Source organism: Hyalella azteca, unplaced genomic scaffold, assembly GCF_000764305.2.
Source record: "Hyalella azteca isolate HAZT.00-mixed unplaced genomic scaffold, Hazt_2.0.2 contig7231, whole genome shotgun sequence".
NCBI lineage: Eukaryota > Metazoa > Arthropoda > Malacostraca > Amphipoda > Hyalellidae > Hyalella > Hyalella azteca.
In genome coordinates this window covers 350,778-374,603 of record NW_025937359.1, presented here as the reverse complement: position 1 = coordinate 374,603, position 23,826 = coordinate 350,778, and the positions used below count along the sequence as shown (strand labels likewise).

The 23,826-nt window shown below is 37.3% G+C and overlaps 1 protein-coding gene across 1 annotated transcript in view; it reads left to right on the top strand.

Annotated features, from left to right (window-relative positions):
* Positions 1 to 23,826, top strand: part of LOC108669272 (rho GTPase-activating protein 45) — an 87,464-nt gene that overhangs the window by 9,657 nt on the left and 53,981 nt on the right. The window contains exons 2-4 of the mRNA XM_018156577.2: positions 3,460 to 4,051; positions 7,572 to 7,859; positions 10,950 to 11,102. Of these exons, the coding sequence (XP_018012066.1) occupies positions 3,994 to 4,051; positions 7,572 to 7,859; positions 10,950 to 11,102 (499 nt within the window). The 5' untranslated portion in view covers positions 3,460 to 3,993. The remainder of the gene's footprint in view (positions 1 to 3,459; positions 4,052 to 7,571; positions 7,860 to 10,949; positions 11,103 to 23,826) is intronic.

The window sequence follows — 23,826 nt, the reverse complement described above, 5'->3', positions numbered from 1 at the left end:
TTCCCTGATATATAAAGAAAAACTCCCTGCAAATCTTCCCGTTTTATAATACTTATTGATTGCATCACTCATATTAATAAAATTTAAGGTCCATGAAACATCTCGACACGATATAGGTAATGTAAATATGCTGTATTTACAGCACCTGGCTTCAAACACACATCAAAAAGAGTATCAACTAACGATAAATATAAATAATTTCACATATCATTTGCTTTACCAGCGAGGCTTATCTGAGTTTCGCAATCTTATAAGAAATTGGAATAAAATGATCGACGGTTAAAATTGAGTTACTTGATAAATTATGTAACTTGTTTGTTAGTAAAATTTACATTTGGTAATAAAATTCTATAGCGTTTTTATCCGCAGTTTCCTACAGTCCGTATAACACAACATTGGGCCTCCGGCAGCAAAACTCGACTAATAAAAACTCGTTCATGAGGTCACTGATTAGGTCCAGTTAGTTGACTAGCTCGTTTCTATTGGGCATTGCAAAATGTCTTTGAGAGTCTATGCAATCGATTGTTTAGTCTCAAAATTTGAGTAATGATATGTATTAAACTAGGTGCCGCCTCCCGAATACAGAACAAGAGCTGTGTTTCCGCAACTCATACCAAGACCTGAGCGCAGTCTTGTGAGATGTAGGTGCTACAGAACGCAATTATTATTCATAAATCAAAAAAATTCTTTAACACGTACGCTGCTCATGCGAAATTGTACGGAGTGGGCTACTCGAAATTAATTTTTTCATGCACATGTGTCACCTTCACATTATTGGGCGCAGATGTGAGCAAACACTGATGCAAATTGGATATTTGTTAAACTTGTATAAGTTATAATATATCTAAAATCTCGCTGAAAATGAGCAGGCTATCAGATATGGAAATGTTTTAATTTGAGATTTGATGCTCCGATTAGAAATACACTGCGTGAGACTCCTGCGTCTGGGAATGATTTTCTCGAAACGAACCAGAACAACGGAACAAGGCGAGAGAAAAGTTAGAGACAAAAGAAAAAATAGGGTCTGGAACGAAGTTTTTCACCATTATAACATTTTGTTTTGGATATTAAGAAGCTTTGCGAGACTGATGAGGAATAATATACGTTTAAAAATTACTTTTTAAAGACAACAATTCTAAAGAATAGAGTGTCTCCAATATTAAAAGATGTACAATTAATTTCTCATTTTATTTTCGAATATTACAAAAATTAATTTTTCCATTTTTTAATATATATATATATATATATTTTAAAAATTGTTTATTCTGTCAATTGATTCATGCATTGCCTCTGACTTCACACAAGTGTGCAAAATTTCAGATTAATTGGAGAGGTAAAAATGTGTCAAATATCAGTTATAAGATTTGTAGCTGACAAAATTATTTTTTAATTTTTTTTGATATTAAAAAAAATTTAATTTTAAAATCATTTATTTTGTCATTTGATTCTTGCATTGTCTCCAACTTTACACAAGTGTGCAAAATTTCAGATCGATAGGATAAGTAGAAGTGTGTTAAATTTCGATTACAAGATTTGTAGCAGACAGACAGACAGACAAACAAGAAGTGAAGTTAAAGAGAAGCGTTGTAATAAAAAATATAACTCAGTACTCACTGCAGTGAGTGACAGAGAGCGCATTTTCACGTCGACGAAAACTTGAGGTCACGGACAGACGGACAGACAGACAGACAGGCGGACGGACGGACATGGCGAGCATTTGCCATTTCTCATCTGCTCCTACGAAGCACATCCTGTAAACATTGATTGCATTGTAATCAATTCTGTGCATGAATTGCAACTGAGCTATGATTGCACTTCGCTGCCACAGAAAGACTATTACCAGTCACTGGAAATGTAGCGTTTTGCGGCTGATTTCCATTCAAATCCTACAAATCAATCAACATCAACTTATACTAAAATCGTACAGACACATAAATTGTATGTAATTGTACTGGAATTGTATACAACCGCAAAATTTCCAGTACAACCGCAAAAACCAGTCAAATCTAGCTTGATCTTTTTAGCTTGGTCATTTTTATTTCGATTCACCGCTAGACTTATTATGCTTACTCGTAACACTTTTGGTTCCTCAAACAGCATTGACAAACGTCAATAATGCACTTCCAGCTTTTATTATTGCCCTCATACTATATATCGTTCATATTAAACATTGCGTTCATTAACTTTTCATTTCCATTTAGTGTTGCGTTCATTAACTTTTTTCATCCCTCAGTGTTATCGCAAAATATATTGCTGCACAAGGCCACTTCTTGCCACTCCCACGCTTGACTGCTTCCCCAAACTACTTGCCGTCACAAGTTTTACAGCTTTTGTATACTACTCAGCTCACTAAATCATATAATATTCATTGGACATCCTCTGAATTATTTATTTTTCTCAATCTACACCATTTTTTTTATTTAATCGCCATATTATTGCCCTTCATTGCCCTTATATTTATAATCGTTGCAATTTACAGTCCGTTTTTCTGAATAATTTTTAAATGTGTACAAATGAAACGCACATATTTCATTTTCAAAGATAGTATAATTTTACATGCGTGTGAAATGCCAATATTTAAAGATCGAACAATGATTAATTGATGACGTGCTGAAAAATAGAGTAGTTTGCCATCTAAAATAAGCATTCTACAAATACTTTACTCAGAAAACAGCAATCTTTGGTAAACTAATCAAAATTGGGTGTTTGTTTATTTGTTATTAGAATAGAATAGAATAGAAGTGTCGGCGTTGAAGACATAGGCCCATGGCCTGTTGCCGATTCTTGAACTTTTCTTTTTTGAACAATGGTGTCACTTGAGCTTCTTTCCAGTCAGCCGGCAACATTCCTTCGTTCAAAGTTTTTCGAAAAAGTGACGTCAGAGGGCCGGCTAGGACAGTTGCTAACTCTTTGAGTAATCTGGGGTTAAACTTATAAACTTAATATAAATTAAGTTTATAAAAACACGAACTCATCATAGGCAAAGTAAAATGAATCTTTATTATTTTGCCTGCAAAATCATGTAGTTGCGTACCCGTTCAGTAAATTTCTGCACCGCACAAGTACTAACGACAATTAACTGAATTTTATTGTACTATATTTAATTTAAGTTCTAAAGATCAAACGAAAAATAAAATAATTGCATCAATTTTTCTTGTGACAAAATGAAAATGGTGAACTTTTTTTAATGAATTTTCTATCATGTTAACCATTACTAACTGAATAATTATTTATTAGCGCGCACTGTGCAAGATGATAATAAAAATTCATTAAGTAATATTTGGTTACAAATTGACAGGAATCAATGATCTCGGCTTCAGAGTTTTGAACAAGTTCTGTTTGACTAGTTAACTGAGCAATACTATAGGTAAAACTCATGAATCGTATAGACATTCTGTGGTTGTGTAAGTAGTAAATGGTTTTGTAATACCTCACTAATTTGCATATTTTATTTTTCAGGTCGCTCTTGAGGGATCAAGTCGTTTCAGCTCGTCTGATGTCATACATGTCTGACGGATGACATGCTTCTGTCTGTCTACTCCGCTGGTCGCTACCTCTTGTCGTGTTTCTGCTTTCGTGACTTGCCCATCACTTCTATTTCCGAAGCTGCACTTGTCCCTCTTCGTCAGGTGGAAATCTTGATTTGTTGATGTTTTAATGTGCGACGGTGCCGAAAGTGAAATGCGCGCAGTGTAAGGAAAAGTAATATAAGTTTTTATTAATCAAGCAAGTAATTTATTCCATCTATCTGCTACTTTAATTTTAACTATATACAGCCTGAATGCTATTTTAATCTCAAGAGACAAATAGATATCCATTTGAAACCCTGGAATCTAATAAGTAGTTTTAGCAAATGCGTTTCATCATCTGATGCTTACGACGAGCATCCAGCGTCAGCGAGCAGCAGTTGTGGGGTCTGTGTGCCCGATGGCCACGAGGGAAGCTTGCCAGCAACGCCACGTGTGAGGACGCGAAACTCCCCTCGACAGCGCCATGGAGGTGCGCTCCAGCAACTCCCGCGGCTCCACGAGCAGCAGCTCCTCCGGCATCTGTGAGTCTGGGGGAGCACATTGCATGGAGCTCCTTGATGTAAGAGCTCGTAGGAATACCTAGCAAGTAGGGCCTTGACGTATTAGTCTGTGGGAGTACCTTGCAAGTAGGGCCTTGACGTGAGAGTCTGTTAAGGCACCTTCCAAAGTGCGTCTTGACTTACAAGCTTCTGTTTACGAGTGGCACTCCACTAATCAAGTCAGTGATATTTGGGAATTTTTCAACTCTTGGCACCAATTTGGTTTGTTTGGAGAAATTTCAAAACTTACATTTTACTGATAATATACTGACAAGAAATTAGTCTCTTATACGGTTACAAGACAACCGATGGATGCGTTGCTGAAGCGATGTGCACAGAGGCAGAACAAAGATTCATTGAACAACAGAATGTCACGTGAACGAATGAGAGATTCAAACGACAGATGGAGTTAACGCGGGAAATTAAGCTGAATTACGAAGGCTGTACCTGTGTAAATTTATCAGAGACACGGTTCTTCAAAACAATGCAAATCGTGCAAGCCGTTTATACAGTTATACAGTTCTTTTTCTATACAGTTATACAGTTCTTATAAAATATAACTACCAGGTGATTGTTTTTACCTTGCACAGTACTTAAAAAATTAGATCAGTAGGGTAACATGGGGCAGCGAGCCCACGTTGAGGGTCATGGTCCCATAGCGGGTGTCTCGCTAAGTATGGCAGATATTGGTCCGTGTTCTCTACCGCCGATCGACAGTTTCACTGGGATGAAGTGTACGGATTTGCGTTTTGCTGGGTGTTTGCGTTATTAAGTTATTTGTGAATAACTGTTTTAGCCAAGATAAAAATTTTTTGCTGCTAAATAAAACTGTTTTCGATTACTGTGGATGAAGCTTTTGAAATTACTTTGAATTATATTTTGAAAGTAATATTCATAGGGATAATTTTGAGATCAAGTTTAGACTATAAGCTTTTAAAATAAAATGTTGACACGATATAAATTGAAATGATACCTAGTGGGACAACGGGCCCAAGCGTGTCAAGGGGCAAAGCGCCCATGATGAAGTCTTGTGTTATACATCATTAGATTTGTCTCAATGACCTTTTCAAAACTATGACTAGCTTTTTGAATAACAAATTACACTTCATATTGCATGATTTTTTTGATTTGCTGCCTCAAAGCAGCAGGTTTAGTTTATAGTTATGCGTATTTATGACCTCTTATCGAGTTATTGCCTCTTGCCTTGCCAAAAGTTGATTTCAGTCAACACCAATGAGCCAAAAGTTGATGAGTTTTTATGGTGTTGGCTGAAATCACGATTAGGTACGAATTCTCTGCACATAGTATCTGGATTATGGACGAAACTGGAACGAAGTTTTTTTCTGATCAACTAAATATATTTTTTCTAGTCAAGGATAAATTTTTTCACGTCAAGGACGAATTTTTTATCGCAAGGATGTGTTATACAAGTCAAGGATATATATTTTAATGGCAATGAAATATTTTTCTTCACGTCAATGATAGATTTCTTTAAGCCAAGAGTATATTTTTTCAAGTTAAGGATATGATTTTTGAAATGAATGAATGCCATATTTTTGTCACATTTATCTTATTTTTTAACTGTAAAGTGTTGTTATATATCATTTTTAAACGAAAAGTATGCAATTGTGGTAAAGGAACCAATAAAGGGTGGGCGCCTTGCCTCAAGCCCATGGGCCCATTGCCCCAGGGGTGGGGCAATGGGCCCATTTTGACACTTTTTACAAAATAGTGTTTCATTAAAAATTGAATAACTCCATAGGCGTCTATAATTCACATCATACATTCCTCATTAGTTGTACCTCTAAACAAAACAAAGAACCACCTTGTATCAATTAAAACTTCATCAAAACTTTAGTGTAAAAAAAGGGGGGGTGGGGGCGCGCTGCCCCATATTGCCCTACTCACCGACGTGAGTGACAGAGAGCACATTTTCTCACGGACGGACGCCTTTTCCACGGAGCACGCCACGGACGACGGAGCATAATAGGACCTTTTTCAATAAAGGAGGAAATGCGCCAAAAAGATGCCGATCAGGCGATTTTTTCACTTACACAATTGTTAAAAAAAGTAATAGGCAATTGTTTTTACCTTACGCAGTTCTTGAAAAAGATGTCTTCCAGGCAATTGTTTTTATCTTGCACAGCCATTAAAAATATAACTCAGTACTCATTGCAGTGAGTGACAGAGAGCGTATTTTCTCGTCGACGGAAACGTGAAGTCACGGACGGACAGATGGACAAGCAGACGGACAGACGGACGGACGGACATGACGAGCACAATAGTGCATTTTTTCCACAAATGAGAAAATGCGCTAAAAGGATGCAAGGCAAATGAGTTAATTATATCAGTGACCCAAGCTAAGTTATTTGTTTCAAATTAAACTACTTATTCGGTCATAAACGTGATCTCGGCACATGTGCAAAGCTACCACTCATGGTTATATTCCCATAAATGGTCCATGGGTCCAACTAGGTACCAAATTTACTTCACAAAATAACGTGTATATTCTACACGAAAACCGAATATCCTCTCTTCTTGGATTAAACAAGATGACGCGATGACACGTTTTAGGACTTTCTTAATTCTGAGAGGCCTGCGCGCGAGTATTCTTATGTATTGATAACAATCACGATACGATTTTAATCTACATATAGCGATTTCTATCGAAATACATGGCACAAGTACTGAATATTCAAACCGAGCAGCATGCTTGGTTTTAATTTAAGTAACTTTTGCTTTAGTTTTGTTCGCTGACAGACGCGCTGTCGCACAGTTTGATGAGCGCTGCAAGACTGTAGCCTCATTGAAATGGTACCAGTTGATTAACACGTGTATTTTTATATCGTCTGGCGTGATGATGTTTGCTGATCGATCGTCCTGCAGTAGATCGTGCTAAAGATTTTAAAGAAGTGGCCAAATTAAATATTAATTTTAGTCACTATTGGAAATTTTGGTCACGTATTGGAACTAAACGTGATTGTACCGCATTCACGTCCATGGATGTCAGTGGGAAATTGACGCATCACTCACGAGCTCCATTGAATTTTATATAGAATATTGATTTTTTAATCATAGATGATAGTCTATGAAATATTTTGTAACACGGGTGGATTAATTAATATGGTGCAATAGTGACTTCAAAGCGAGCTCCAAGGCCGTAACTATTTATAAATGAGAACATTACGTAATTTGAATAGCTGAAAACAATTAAAATCGGGTTCGATCACCCGTCACATTTTTATCGTGTGAGGAACAAAAGGGTCATACAGAAGCGGAACAGCCAAGGGAATCATAGCTATAAAGTCCCCAGGCTATTATCATTATCATCAGCAAACAGAAACAGAATTCTCATTGAACGCAATTTATGCAGTGTGAAGAGTTCTCGAAACCATCTGTATACCATCTGTTCTGTAGAAACCATCAAACATGTAATAAAAGATGTATTTTACTTTTTTTTACGAATGACTGAACGGGCTATTCATCTAGTGGTCTGTTGCAGGTGGCAGTGGGGGTGACCAGTATAGCTGCTATCATGGAGTCGCCCATCATCTACAGCCACATCAGCAGCATGAGCAGCACGCTCACCAACAACAGCGTCAGCAACAGCAAGCTTTAATGAACAGCATGGAAGCAAACACTCGCTCGCTCTCATTGGCATCCATCTCATCTGAAGGCAGCACAGAAAGCCACCTTGTGGAGCAAGAGGATATAGTGGCGCTCTCCACCACCGTCAGGAGCTTTAAAGATGCTCTGGGCAAGCTCAGGAAGCTCATTCAGTCAGACAGAGGTGAGACTAAGTCTTCCAGTCAGCTTGAACAATTAGACAGAGGTGAAACAAAGTCTTCCAGTCGTCTTAAGCCATCAGACAAAGGTGAGACTTAGTCTTCCAGTCAGCTTAAACAATCGGACAGAGGTGAAACAAAGTCTTCCAGTCGTCTTAAGCAATCAGACAAAGGTGAGACTAAGTCTTCCAGTCAGCTTAAACAATCAGGCAGAGGTGAAACAAAGTCTTCCAGACGTCTTAAGCAATCAGACAAAGGTGAGACTAAGTCTTACAGTCAGCTTAAACAACCAGGCAGAGGTGAGACTAAGTCTTACAGCCTGCTTAAGCAATCAGACAGAGGTTAAACAAAGTCTTCCAGTCGTCTTAAGCAATCAGACAAAGATGAGACTAAGTCTTCCAGTCGTTTTAAGCAATCAGACAAAGGTGAGACTAAGTCTTCCAGTCAGCTTAAACAATCAGACAGAGGTAAGACTAAGTCGTCCAGTCAGCTTAAACAATCAGACAGAGGTTAAACAAAGTCTTCTAATCGTTTTAAGCAATAAGACAGAGGTGAGACTAAGTCTTCAAGTCAGCTTAATCAGTCAGGCAGAGGTGAAACAAAGTCTTCCAGTCGTCTTAGGAAATTAGACAAAGGTGAGACTAAGTCTTCCAGTCAGCTTCAACAATCAGGCAGAGGTGAAACAAAGTCTTTCAGTCAGCTTAAACAATAACGCAGAGGTGAGAAAAGTCTTCCAGTCAGCCTAAACAATCAGACAGAATTGAGACGAAGTCTTGCAGTCAGTTTATTCAGTCAAGCAAAGTTGAGACAACATCTTCTAGTCAGCTTATACATTCAAATGAAGGTGTGACAACGGAACGGGGGAGATTGCATGACATCTGTAATTACATTGGGGATTGCGATGATATTCTTGGTGCCTGGACGCAGTGCGCATGATGAACCAAGATTGCAAATCCGGCAAACAATAGAGAGTGCAGTAGACTGGTAATATATCGAAGATCATTATACAAAAACAGTGCTAGATCATTATACTAAAACAGTGCTAGATCATTATACTAAAACAGTGCTAGATCATTATACTGAAACAGTGTAGTTACTGAATATGCGCAGGTTGCAATCTTAACAAATATCCACAAGTAAGCATGGCTATGCTCATTTCCCATGCTCCCGGTTACATCGCTACGGGTCCCGAATGCACGTATTTACATATGGAACATCAGTAACGTTTGGAAAAGTGTGGCGGCGTGAAAAATCAAGCTCTCATTAATCGCAGCTTAAAATAGGCCTGAAACAACACTTAGATTGATTATCAATATTGGTCAAGAGATATTTCCTAATTTTCCCTATGAAATTATGAATACTTTTTTATTGAGCATACTTTTGATTCCTTATACAAAGAATTCAACGATTCATTTTACAATATTGATTGAGGCTTCCGAAGATTCCACTCAATCATATGCCCGCTCTAGTATTTTTTGATGATCCCGGTTTTATTTAAGTAATCTCATGCCGGCGTGTGAACGATCTCTAATTCACTCATTAATTGCCTGCTTGAAGCCTATCTTCGCTTAGGTTAGTCTGGTAAGGGTGAGGAAGTATCTCTCAGATGCCAAAACTTTGATATGATTCTATTATTCCCAAATTACATTACAATTACTAATTTTTCCCAGACAACTTATCACATTCTGACAGAAACAGGGCGCTATATTAAGGCAGTGAACCCACAAAATCCCTACAATGAAGTTTTAAACATTCGAATGATATATAATTATATATGGTATGAATAAGCTCTGAAATAATTGAAATATCGAGCGAGAGGTTGATCGGTAAATTGCAGGGATTAAAAAAACTGAACGAAATTGATGATACAACAGTGATACAGCATCTTTTTAATGCTTATTTAATTATTAAATTTTTCTACAGCTCACATCGACGGCTCCTAAAATAATCTAAATAATAAATACTGTGTTTCATTGTTTTGTTGCATTGACCATGAGTTAACATAAGCAAGAGCTGGTGGACTCAGCGGTGCAGAGATGTCTGTTCGTTAATAACTTATTGTAACATGGAACCTCCTAGCACTATTTCTGATTCTCAAACTTTGCTGTGGATTAGGATTAATTTTAAATGTCGATGGACAGGCTTTCAGTCCTGATATAGGGTAACATGGGGCAGCGAGCCCACTGCGGGTCACGGGCCCATAGCGGGTTTCTCGCTAAGTATGGCAGATATTGGTCCGTGTTCTCTACCGCCGGTCGACAGTTTCACTGTGATGAAGTGTACGGATTTACGTTTTGCTAAATGTTTGCGTTTCATCAAAAATTTAGTTTAAAAAAAGTGGGGGGCGCGCTGCCCCACGTTACCCTAACAGGATTGTAGCAACTGATGATCTGTAGCTGAGATGTAACACATTAATTGACAGAGAAGCTTAACCCAAGAACCAACACTTGCTCGACTGGTTAGGGCAAATAAGCGCAAACATATTTATTCTGATTCATTTATTTCTTTTATGAAATAAGTGTTCAGAGAAACCTGTTCAATCGAAGTGATGAAGCTTCGAGAGCAAAACTAAAAAAAATGTGTCTCCGCTTGCTGAGAATCCATTTTCGGGGAAGTTTTACACTTCCGTTGAACAACGTTCATAATCTTTGTTTGATTTATGGCTGAAAAATTTTCCAGGGGTGAGTTAAGATTTTGTATTATTTCTCGGGCATTACTAATTTTTACGCAGAGTACAATATACATCCAAGGCAAGATTTTTCCAAGTTGATTTTACAAATTACAATACCGAGGAAATTGATACTGAGGACAGACTTTTAATTGTTCACGCATGAGGACTTAGTGAGAGTAATTTAAAATTTATAGAACTGAAAAATACCCATGTTGAAGTTGATTAAAATTGTTCTTTTTAAATTGTTAATTTGAGTAGTTATTTTTGATGAAATACTGTCACATTGTTGATGAATTACAAATGTGGATCGTTAAGAATCCATTTTTATTTTTAATACAACGTTTTAGGCTTTTTAAACTTGATCACAATGCCCTCTATACCATGATGATCATAATGACTGATCCTGTGCGGTGTACGTGAGCAGACCGCGCAGAGATGGGGGAGAGTCTGCGCGTGCGCGCGCACGAGAAGCTGGCAGAAGTTCTGCGCATTTTGCGCCTCATCCTGAAGACGTACAGCCCCATCATGCACCCTGAGCTCATGAGTGCCGCGTCATCACTCATCTCGCAAGTGAACGGTGAGTACCTCATTCATTTTCGTCTCATAATATATGATGTTAAATGAACTCTATGATGATAAAAGAAAGTGCGTTTTAGTTTAATCGCATAGGCTTCATAAAAATATAGCAGGCGAAAATCAGATGAAAAAGGCATGTAACCTTCTGATAAATACCCATTCATCACCATGTGATAAATTCCAGCAGAAATAGTTACTGTTACTATCGTGGTTATAGGCAACACTCTAATTATTGATTAGAAATCAATTAAAAATATATTTTTATTTCATAATGTATCATTGTCTTACTTATTCTGAGTTTGTGAAGTCCAAGTGCGGCCTTCTGAGCGCATTGGTCATGAGCGCCAGGATATTGGATGTCATTACAAATAAAGTTATAGTTCCAGCCGCCCTTGTAAGAAGCTATCGATTTCGCGTCGCACCGAAGCTGCTCCCCAAATATTTCTCGTCATCTTCAAATGACACCTGAGCCATCGCGATGGCATGTCGATATGTTATTGGCTGCTGTCTGCCTCAATAAAAACCAATAAATAATGGCGGTTGCACATAGCCGAAGTTGGCAACTTTAATTACTTGAATGAATGCCGCGTTAGTTGCATGAATAATCCTATAAATGTATATATACGGCGGGGATGTAATTTAGCAAATGAAGGACAGGGAGCCTGCATGAACAATAAAAAATGATATGATTAAAACATCGTATCTTATACGAAATGAAGTGACTATAGTCAACTATACTATATAGTCAATCAGGTGGCCAGGGTGATTCAAAGTGATTTGGAAAAACCTATGTCGCCGCATTGACCTTCTGACTCGTTATAGATTTAATAAAATTCGAAGAAAAATTAGAGTCTACTATCTTATTTCTGAGTAGATTTAAGATTCATAGCATTTTAGGCAAAACATCGCCCAAGCCACGATGTTCTATGAACTAAACCCGTCGCCTTCATCTCTGCATTAATTACTTCAACTAATCATTACTGGTTGATCATGTAAATAGATGGGCATTGTTCATCCATATAACCAATATCGCCATAAGTTGTTTAGGTTTTTGAAAAAGTAAAACAATAAATAATTGCGGCTCAAAAATATATTCTACAAACTTTGCATACTAATCTCAGTCTATGGTACATTCCATTTTAATCAATCTCCAATTTATGCCATAAATTCCATCCCAGATTAAACAATTAAAGTATGTTAAATTTCGTGGTTCGCAAATATTATTAAAAAATCGTAGCCAATATTCTAACATGAGATGTCGTCTAATTATTGCAATAGTACAAGATGGTTGACGATCGGTCAGCTTTGCTGACAGTTGGTACCAGCGTACAACCATGCCAGAGTACCATTGTACCATCGTACAACTATACCAGTGATACTTTTCACTCACTTGAAGTTTCTCCGGCACAATCCAATTATAGCCTTAGAGCCCTAAAGTGCTCGGCCATGGGGTATTGGTATAATGGTATTGCTATTCACCAATGAATTTTGAAACCCATTTAAATAGACAAAACGATTCTGAGAGTAGAACGAGGACATGAACTGAACTGAGAATTTCTAGTTCGATTCAAAGAATATGTGCTGCAACAATGATTTCTGTACATGTTGAGCATTGAACTAATACGCAGGCCATAGAAAGTCCAGAACAGCTACCTATTATACCCATACTAACAAATTCTCATTTTTAGTCAAGTATAAATAATTAAAATCGTCCTTTCTTTCGTACTTGATGATAGTACTCATTTTGAATTGATAAATTGTTTATGCAATTTGTCTCTAAAAATTACCACAACAGACTGCATGTAAAAACGTCACGTTGTATAGCATATGAGCAGCAAACTTTTCTAAAACGACTCGGTGTGTAACTATTTTTTTTACACTGAAATTATTATTGCGCACCATTAGCAGATAGTACCCTTTGAATTGCCGACAACGTATACTTGCATCACATCAGCGCGTGTCTTTCTCTTTGGTTATTTTGGTTATCAATTATGTCTACGCTGTTGCGGGATAAGCCCTATTTTACAATCTGTAGTCCATTTTTCCCTAAATGTCAGGCCGTTAACTCTCATGTATTGCACAAGGAGCAGCTACACGCTGTGATACATTTAATGAATGAAAAATTGATGATATTACCGATAATTTAATAGTAACTACTTAATCTATCAACACCGCTCTACGATATAGAGGAAATTAAGGAATATCGAACATCAGGTAACGAGATAAACACAAGGTAAACGCCTTCCTATCTTATTCCCGATGCGTTCATGAGATGGTTTCCAAATTACAACCAACACATGTCGTTTGTGCGCGTACGCTGAAAGGTGATATAAAAGATTAATTGAAGAAGATGAATAGAAGAAGGTAGAGATGCGGTGGAAGGTTAACCGAGACATGCTCCACGCTAGCTACAAATTTATAAATATAATGAAATCTCAACCTTCGATTTCACATGAAAACAATAGTGGAGAAACGACCATGCAATAAAGATGATGATCATCGTAGCATTGGTTTCACATGAATTTGAGTCGTTCTCCATTGTCGTCACTCACCCGCCTACCGCTTTAGGCTTGTTATATTGCCATCAGCTCGAACTCGCGATTTCAGGAACTTAGGAACCAAATATTGATCAAATCGAGCTCTTTGCTATAACCTCAAGAAATTTGGTTGGACGGGCAAAACGCAAAGGAGCATTCGGTGAGAGCCTTACTGGTGAAGGCAATTAAAGGAGCTCGTGCATAACTTTCGAGGCATCTGTGACCACAGCCCCCGAAGTCTGTTAGTCAATATCAAAATATGCATATGCAGGCCCAGGTTTATACAAATCCTGTACTAGATCTTTTGCTCGAACTATGCACTTCTGGGAAAAACGCGTGGCAGAAAGTTTTCCAAACCTCGGTCAGCCATAACCATACCCATAATGTTAAAAGGCCCATTCGAAACTATCGAAGAACAGCTTTTTATTTGAATTTATGATATAGATTTTACTACGGATTTAGTTCTCGATCAGGTCTATCATTTGCAGAGCTCGCTGATCATAGCCTTCATGTAAGTTGATGAGGCAAGTTTGGCGAAGGAAAGTTTGGCCCCAGGCTTTGTTGTTTATCAATTTTTCTGGAACACGTCCATCGCCGATGCTATTTTCTTGCTCGCCAAAATACGAAGATTTGTATCACGGGCCGCTGCTCTAAATTGCAAACTTCTTCCTTGTTACACGCAAGAAGATGATGAATTTCTGAAACGAAAACATTTGAAGAAATTAACAATTTGATTATAACTTATTTTATAATTTTCGATAATTGCTTCCCTGCAATTTATCTGTACAAATTTATTTTCCTATTCAACACACCGGCTTTGTGAGTTCCTAAACTTTAGAAAGAATCATTGGATAAACTTTAAAATATTCACCTTCGATCAAATGTCTAAGTTAGCATCATGATATTATAAACATTCGAATTAACATCTGGTTAACCTTTTGCCGCCATGAGAATACATAAGTTATCGCAAGAAACTACATTGCCTGGTTTGCAAATTGAAACGAGTACTATATCCTACTGAGACGGTGTAGCGAAATCACATGACTAATTAAATCACGAACGTAGCAAATTTAATTAAAAATGATAGTGAAATTCATAATATTTTTACTGAAAACGTTTGGAAATACTTCCATCGATCATCAACCCTATAGAGATACAAAAGTTTGCAATCGTACACGTCTATAGACTAAAATGAGAAAACGCAAACTAATTTGATATTTAATGGCCTTGCTTTCAATTGGTATCGTGAAAGCTTGCATGAAACAAGTGTTCCATTTGACTTTTTGACTGGATTGCTGTTTAATTTAACGCATTATAAATTAATGTTTGGCTATTCTAAGCTTGCAAATGATTAACGAACCTTGGCGCGTTCCTTTACAATCTCAGATGATATAATTTCTGCTAGACTGCCTTCCAAATAGGCTGGGTCTGGCTTACGTGACTCTAACAGTCATGTTGCTTCAGGGAGACATAATTTCGCAAAATTCAGGAGCTCGTTTTCTGGTCGAACGAACGTAGAAGTTTGGCGTCGAGAAGAGATTCGCCAGCTGGGAAAACAGACAAGAAAATCCTTCTGGGCTCGGAATTTATTCCAGTCTGCCTCGAAATTCGTCTACTTGGTTTGAGAAAACATTGTTGCGGCTCTCAGTGAGCGCTGCTCTGTTGTTGAAATCGCTCTGTGATCAGGAAAAAGTTTTCAGTGAAATTTATCACTCCTTTTCCACACATATTACGCATGAAAGTCATTCGGCAGCTTTCCACACTAATGTACAAGTTTCCAAAATTTTCAATAAATATTTTCTTATTGGCAAGGCCAGGGAAACTTTTTTTTTAATAACGAAACTCATTTCGCAGTTCATTTGAAGAGGATCAGGTTATTCGGTTGAAAACAAGAGGTTGTTTTTTTGCAAGACTTGCAATTTTGAATCGCTGTACGGCGCACCTGTCAGAAAGCTTACCAAATATGTCTCGTTCGTCTTGAATACACAAAAGAATCTTTTTATAAATAAATACCATCCTATTGAGGAGCGTCCTCGTTGATATAAACAGCAATATGTCGGGAAAGTTATAGGCATTAAATCCAATATTTTACATTCATCAAATTAGAACTATCGATTTTGAAATAGAGTTGACTTCAATGCCAAGGGGGGAAAGAATCTGACCATCGGCTTTTTCTCCTCATGCAACAAATATGGGCAATATTGGGCATCGTATGCCACGGACAATCCCGTTATGATTGGGGCCTCCGAAGTTGATATTGACAGAAGTGCTATGTCACTTTCCGATATGGCAGGAAATGTTTAGGTCAGTATGATGTAGTATGATGTCACTATGACTAATTTAATAATGCGGAAAAATAAAGTTCGGTTCATCAGTCACATTCGGAACAGTTCGGATTTGAAATCAATATCATGCAATGAAGAAATTTGTACACATACAGCTTTTTTATTGATAGCGCGATCGACCTGGGTACACAGCGATATTTTCGATGCAGAAATTTAGTCTTCTTTCGTCAACATCGAAATGATAAGCGACAAATGAGCTACAGAAGTTACATTTCATGATAAACTAAAAATATATTTCTTTACGTTCGAAAAATATCCACCTTGTTAAGCGATGAATTAGTTTGCGTTAATTTTGATCCAGTTTGAATTACTTTGCATCACCAAATGTCATTTTTAGAAAAATGTTTAGTTTGTCTCACGAATGAAACATAAAGTTTTCGCGACGTTCTAAATTTGCATAATTTATGCTAGAATATATACAAATTTTATTTATTTTACATACACGCTGCAATTCATTGAGATGTATAAAAACAGCCTCTACGATATCGCAGTTCTGCTTGCGTCATTCATTTTGTATGCATCGATCCAGACTCTGTCATTCTATTCTGTTTATTGGTAACACAAGCCAAACGTAAGAGAAAAACTTATTTATTGCTACTAGTTAAACGTTTACTTTGTTATTTAGGTTCAGTTTCAGAGAGATAATACATTATTTGCACAACACTCACGTACGTTCAGACTTTTAAAGGTATTTCATTGTGTTACAGGAACGAAGGATATACATTTGAATGATTGCGGCATGAGGAATGGCCCGTGATTGAGATCAAATTGCAGTAATTTGCCCCTTTATAAAGATAACTAAACGACATAAAATTTCTCCATCAAGCCTGAAAAAATCTGAGTAGTCTTCTATATAACTCAAATACTAGGATTCTATTACAACAATTTTTTTTAATTCACACGAATCTCCAGCAAGGAGAGCTAGCTTGTCAGAGTCAACAGTACCAGAAAGAACAGGGCCTATACTTTCAAAAAAAGTTAAGAGATCGTAAGTTCATCAGCCAATCGGCCTTTCAAGCAAAATCCACCAATCATAGACAAGAAAATAGAGCGTAAGTACTAACGTTCATTTAGCGAATTTTGAAAGTATAGGCCCAGGTCCGAAACTTGAGATCATCGCTCACTTCGCTGGAGTTTAGGGTGCAGCTGACTGGCCCGCCACGTTAGGCTCGGCCGTGTCTCATCAATCACTAGCAGGCTCTCACGACCCCCCATGCCTAGTAGAGATCCTTCGTCTGGCGTCCGGGCGAGGCGAGTGACGGAAGTGTTTAAGCCACGGCCTTGAAATAAATATTTGAACTTAAATATGAACTAAATTTGGTTGTAAAAGTTTTACGTACAGCTGGTAATTGGGGCTTGGACTAATCCTGTTAGCGACAGCTCCAGCAGGAGAATTGGGCCGACAAAAAGTGACTCGAGAAGTGTAAAAAAGTAACAGCTACTTCTTTATAATATGAATGAAGTCAGAGTTACTCGTATACTTTGAAGAGAACACGTGGTCGCGGCCCCTCCAATGAATAGATCTTAAAAAGAGCCGAAAGCAACGGCCTACAATCGTTCGGAAAATTATGAATCATATACGAAATGATAAATAATAGCACAATATAAAAAAAATAAATAATAGAACAATAGAAATCTATGATCCAAATTTTATTTGAAAATATAAACTGGGTTTCCCCTTAGACAAAACCACTAACGAAACTAAGTTTCTTTTCTACGCAAAATTTATTTTTCTGTAGAGCCCTCATCTGATGTGGAATAAATAAACAGTAAACATCATAACAAATACAATGCTTTCTTTTTGAGATCACGTAAGAGGTGCCTTAAAACCCCATTAGGAACAAAAAATATCCTCTAGTACAATAAACTGGTGTATTGAACTGTTTTCATCTTACGACGAAAAGCTACGGTTTGTCGAGCTGAGTGTCCTAGGTTGTGGAGCGCGGGCTGAGATTGACTGGGGGAAGGTTGTCGTCGCGACTCGTGCCTTTTGAATTCTGGCGTCAGTTGCTACCTCGATCCAAGGGAGAGGGTTATGTCATGTGCGAAGTAATCCTCTGGATCCATGTAAACAAAGGAACTGTAAAGTGGGAGGTGAAAAAAGATTTATAAAACAACAATATACAAAATTCACACAATGGAATTTTTTTTTGTGTGAGCTAACTGATGGTATTTTTTATACTTCTGCAACTTGATCTTTTGTGAAGATAATTTTGACTGATTCTTTTTAACAAAACTCACAAAAAATCTTGAATGGAAAATTATTTACCACGAAAATTTTCGTAACAGATTAAGCTTAAAGCTTGGGATGGTGCAGTCGAACGAAAATTATTGGTAAATTGTTCAACATGATTGTTAATTAACATTAGAAACATTATAAAAACCCTAAAAACTGAAAAAACATCATAAAATCAGTCATATGAATTTCAGAACTTATCTAAAGGATCTAAAAAGCTCTATTCGTTCCCACGACGAATGTATTTGTCTCAAATGATAATGATTCGTTAAAAAAATCATGATAGTAGTTTACAAACCAATAGGTTTTGATATTAATTTGCTTTCATCACGCTCCATCTTCAAAGGTTGCGAGCCATGACCAGGTGTTGTGGATACCTTAATAAAATATTTTCCTCTACCTGCTCGAATCAATTCGAATCTCAGAATTATGAAGAAGATTAAGCTTTGAACGATACTCAAAAATGTCCAACTAATGACTCAAATATGGACCACGGAAGATGAAGATTATAGTACGTCTACTCATGTACTTCACCTTCAAGAACTGTGAAGTCTGTAACTTGATCGTGTAAATTTTTCTTTACATCACCAAAGGTGTTCGGCCGTCCCAGAGAGAAATGTCTTATCGCTACTGCATGGGCGGTAATATATTCTTAAGTATTTCTATGGTGACCGTCGCCTGCGAAAACTACTGTTTAAACATTCTGATTGGGATCACGGACAGCGCGATGGGATTGATGAGCTGTTTGGCATGGGCAAACCAGTCGTCAATTTAGTTTAATTGCCGTTAAATAGAATTGCCTTGTCAAAATACAATGTCGTTTGCCAATATTAGAATTCAACTAACTCAATCTCAATGCTTAACAGTTTCCTGGATGTGTGTTTCAGGCATTATTATAAGATGAAGCGTTATTTATGCTGCACATATGGACAAAGGAAGAAACAATAATAGGTAGTTGGAGAGAACATCCGTAGTCATGAAGTCGAAAACTACGTTTTGTCGACATGCTGCAAACTTTTTGCACTGGCATGACATTATAGGACTGTATCATACAGTTATAATAGAAATTTACATATACTGTGAAGCACTAACTGAAGTAAAAACATCTGCATTGCCACATGCAGGACGAAAAACCGACTGTAAAAATAGAAGAAAATATTTCCGTCACGCAGCCATGAAATAAATCTGCGAACAGAAATAAATTGCTGCTGAAAAATAAATTGCTAGATTAAATAAATAAACTCTGCGAACAGACCTGCAAGATACATCGCATTCACAAACAATTAGAAACACGACTGCGAGAAAAAGAATTATCGATGTTGACAGACATTTTATGTTCAATTACTGTGCTTCCGTCGAAAATGCTTGGCTTAAATGACATTTTCCGAGCTCCAAAATTGATTCATGGAAACTCCGTTGATTGTGGAGCAGAGTATTTTTCCTTTACAGTGGAACACAATAGAGAATCGATTTCAGGCGCTGTCACAGCTTCATGAGAGTACTTAAAAGTTATTGCCCGATTAATAGGCTTTAATGATCCAGTGTTGTGCTATTCGAGCACTCAATTTGGGCACGCGAAAGCGAACATTGTTGTCGGTCATCCGCTTGGTTCATAAGAGTTGTAGTATCGAGTGAACTGGAGTGAATGGAGCATTGGAAGAGCTTGTGCCAACAGTTTTCTGATTTTCTTTTTGAGCAACTATAGGTTCGCGGTAGTGAGATCTTTGGGCACAATATTGTCAACGAAGAGTATAAGGTATTGATAGAGAAATAGTTCTTAATACTAGTCACTTAAAATTTCCTTATATGATTTGAGATTAAAGAATGGGTACAATTGAAGAACGTCAATAGAAAAAAACAATCGACTGGAAAATGGTACGATGACAATTAAGCTCGAGTTTGCCGGAAACAACCTTCTTTATGCGAAACCTTTCATTTGAACTCTTGTATTTGAGCTCCTGTTCTTAAGCTCCTTTTCCTCGAGTCTCCAACTTTATTTTTTTATCCTCGACCCCAGTCTTTGAGGTCCCATGAAGCTCAGAAATCATGTTGAACCCACCTTGCATTCGATTCCTGAATCGAACAAGCAAGCATTCACATATCTTTTGAATATATTGGACCTCTGTTGGACCTCTGTCTTATTATACTCTCGTTCACTAATTAAATTAGATCCATATTCCAAGCTCCAACAATAAATTACTTGACAGGACCGACCGCGTAACTGATTTGTTATGCCATTATCATTAAAATGGAGTTTCGTTATCCTCTTATCTGAAAAAGCTAAACCTGTAAATACATACACAGCTATTGACATTTCTTCAGGCAGCCAATCCATAATTTCCAAATGTTCTGAACTGTTTCAAGATTAAAAAAAAAATACTCGTAATAACTTCTAAGTTTAAATTAATTCATTATCATGTTACTATGAAAGTCATTGTTTAGACGAGATATTTTCCCTAAGTCTATGATAACGACACACAATTTTTTAAAATAAATATTCAAGTTTTTATTCAAAGGAGCACACATTCGGGCTCTTTTGGATTACATCCAGCAGGGATGGAGTTGAGGGCAAATCAAAGAAAATATTCACTTACGTTGCATTTATGTGGCGTTATACTCTAAAAAACGCTAATGGGTAACTAAGTTACCGTCAGTGAGATGGAACAAATCATTATAACTTACTGTATAAATATAAAAATGCTTCATCGCAAATAAGACATGATCGAAACTCTCACCATCACTGCTAATAAGGCACATTTCGCAAAACGAGAAGAACTTTTGAAGACGAAACTGTCCGGAAAGGAGCAGCTGGCTGCATCCTAGAAGGTTTCACTGAAATTCAATTCTACCGCCTTCAGAGACTCAGGAAATTTGCTGGCTCTTTCCTGCATTTCTGCTGCGTCGAGAAATGCGTCCGTGATTCTGCTGGATAAAATTAAATTATTGGGAGCAACGTCAGCAAAACTCGTTGGAAATTCTTGTTAATTTAAATTGGAGAACGATTTAGTCACCGAGCTCTTGAATTTCTTCTCGAACTTTGTACATCGGAATTCAGATGGGCGTATGTTATAAAGAAATGGTAAGACTTTACTAGAAGTGTTAAACTTAGCTGTTGAATTTTAATCCTTAATTTCATGCTTTCAAGGTCATTTGACATTGTTTAAATTGACATTTTTGTCAAATAATTATATTCAAATGGATTGATGTTCATGCTGCGCAATAGGCTACAAGAAGATTTCAATCTGCACCGGGTACGATTTGCTTGAAATGTAGAAATTTCTTACATGGTATCGTAAACACCCACACTTCACTATATCTACTTGGAAGCGCGGTCACTAAAAATTAAATTGCAGCTCTCTATGCTCGTTCGCTGCCTGCAATCACATGAGCCTTAATTTGAAGATCTTAATTACCAGGATCTGAGGACATAGCCTTGATGCAATTAATTCGATGCGGGGATTTCCTTTCATTGTGCGTTTAGTTCGAGAGGAAATTCAGGCTTGTAATTAAGGAACCAACCGACCAAGTCAGGCTGCAGCCAATATTTGCGCAAGTCTTTTCCGAGAATTTTAATCACTGCCGCAAGAAAGTCGTCTGCAAAGAATTGTCGGTGCTGAGATGAAAACAAAATTTGCCTTAGAGGCTCGACCAACGTAAAAGAAGCAAAACGGTACCGCCATCATCCTGCCCTTTGACTAGTTGGAACGAACTGAGATGTTTGTTCTACATCTATGTTGGTGAAGTTGCATGGTTGATACCATACGAATAGTCTCATACACGAGATTTTCAATTCAAGATTACTTTCCAATGCTTATAATTAGGAATATTTGAAACCTCATTCGCTGGGCAAGGCCATCAACAAATCATTGCGAAGCCTGCAAACATACAAAATAGTTGTTCTCCACTCACCGGCCGTTTCTGGTCCTCATTCAGTCCTCCCTCGACCTCACTACTTTGCATGAGACTTTTCTAAGGCGTTAATAGCCTGGTAGGGCAACATGCTCTAATAAACCTGAGGTTTTTTATAAGACCTTATTCGTCTGAAGCACCCATTTGCTCGTTAATTCTATTTAAGCTGTGTAATGCCCTGAGGCAACCAAACGGTCGGGCTCCACATTTATTGATGAACTTGTATTGATCCACCTCGAAAAACATGTTTCTACACGAATTAATTGCTGAGTAAAATTGCTTCATATCAGCAATTCATTTAATCTTTACTTCGAAGTAACTCACATCAGCCATTTAATTCATGTCCAGAGTCATGAAATAGCATTTAATGTGTTGCTCCAAGATATCACGATCAGTTGAATTATGTGCAGAGATGACCCTACTGCCTGCACAATTGATTGATGGCCGAAGGAAGAGTGAAGCTTACAACAGCTGGAATTGAAATTATATTTGTAGTCTTTGTAAAACATTATTTTTTACTGAGTTTGTACGTCTCATTGAATAGCTCAAATGCGACTGCGATGTGTTTATCGTACATACGACGTATGAACATTCGTCTGCTCTATAAGTTTCACCATAAAAATTGTAATTGTATCACATTTGTAAGTCAAAAGGCGAGTAATGTGATCTCAAAAAATTGAAAGGGATCTGATTCGTCACAGTATGGATAACTTGTAACATCTTTTACCCCTAATTCGATCAAAGTTTGCCAGCTTACGGCAGATATGTGGTGGGATCAATGAACAATTTTATTCTGCTAGAAGCTCTACATTCGAAATGAATGCAGAGTCCTTCTTGTCTCGACCTTTCTAATTAAGTTACTTCGGAATTGGATATACTGCGCTGTTGATTATAACTTCATGTTTGATTATGGCTGCACATGGATTATGCTCCGATACTGGGATGCATCCTTCAATTCTCTGATAATCTTTTTCAATGACGTTATTTCACCTCACGACTACATAAACATATCTTCATCTTTAGTACATCTCTTTAGTACATCACAAAAAATCCGAAATGGTGAATGTTTAATGATTTTTTTAATTGTAAATGTTTAATGATGTTTAATGATTGCTCAACATTCAAATGCTTCTTCCTGCCACTAAACATTCCTATAGTTATTCACAGAAGAATTGAGACATGTTTTACATTTTTGTTTCAAAGACGAACTCCTGAACGAATCCTGCAGAATCAATTTAGTTTTTTTAATTTGCACACCAGCTTGGGATAAATTAGGTTTCTAATATTGGCCGCACCAAATTTGATTTCCACTCTTTTCGAGACTTCCAAGCATTTTTGTCAAGTCGCAGTCTATACGTCACCCGACATCATAAAGCTGCCTCTTGAAGCGTTCGCTTGTTTGCTCTGAGGTCTGAGGGTCGTTGACCGGCCGAGGCACCCAACGCTCCTCACGCCAATTCTGAAAATGATGAGGATTGTAATTATGATAATTAATTTCTACAGTGAATTATTTTGAAATTGTTGATTTACTTCACCTCTTTATCATAGATTTTCACTCAACATAAACTGAATTACCTACACTTGAGGGTAATTTTGACAAATGATCCATGATAATGTCTTCCAAATTATGTTGCTTCTTATGTATATTAATGTCTTCGCTGACTTAGCTGGGTATTTATTGTAAGGGTCCAATAATTG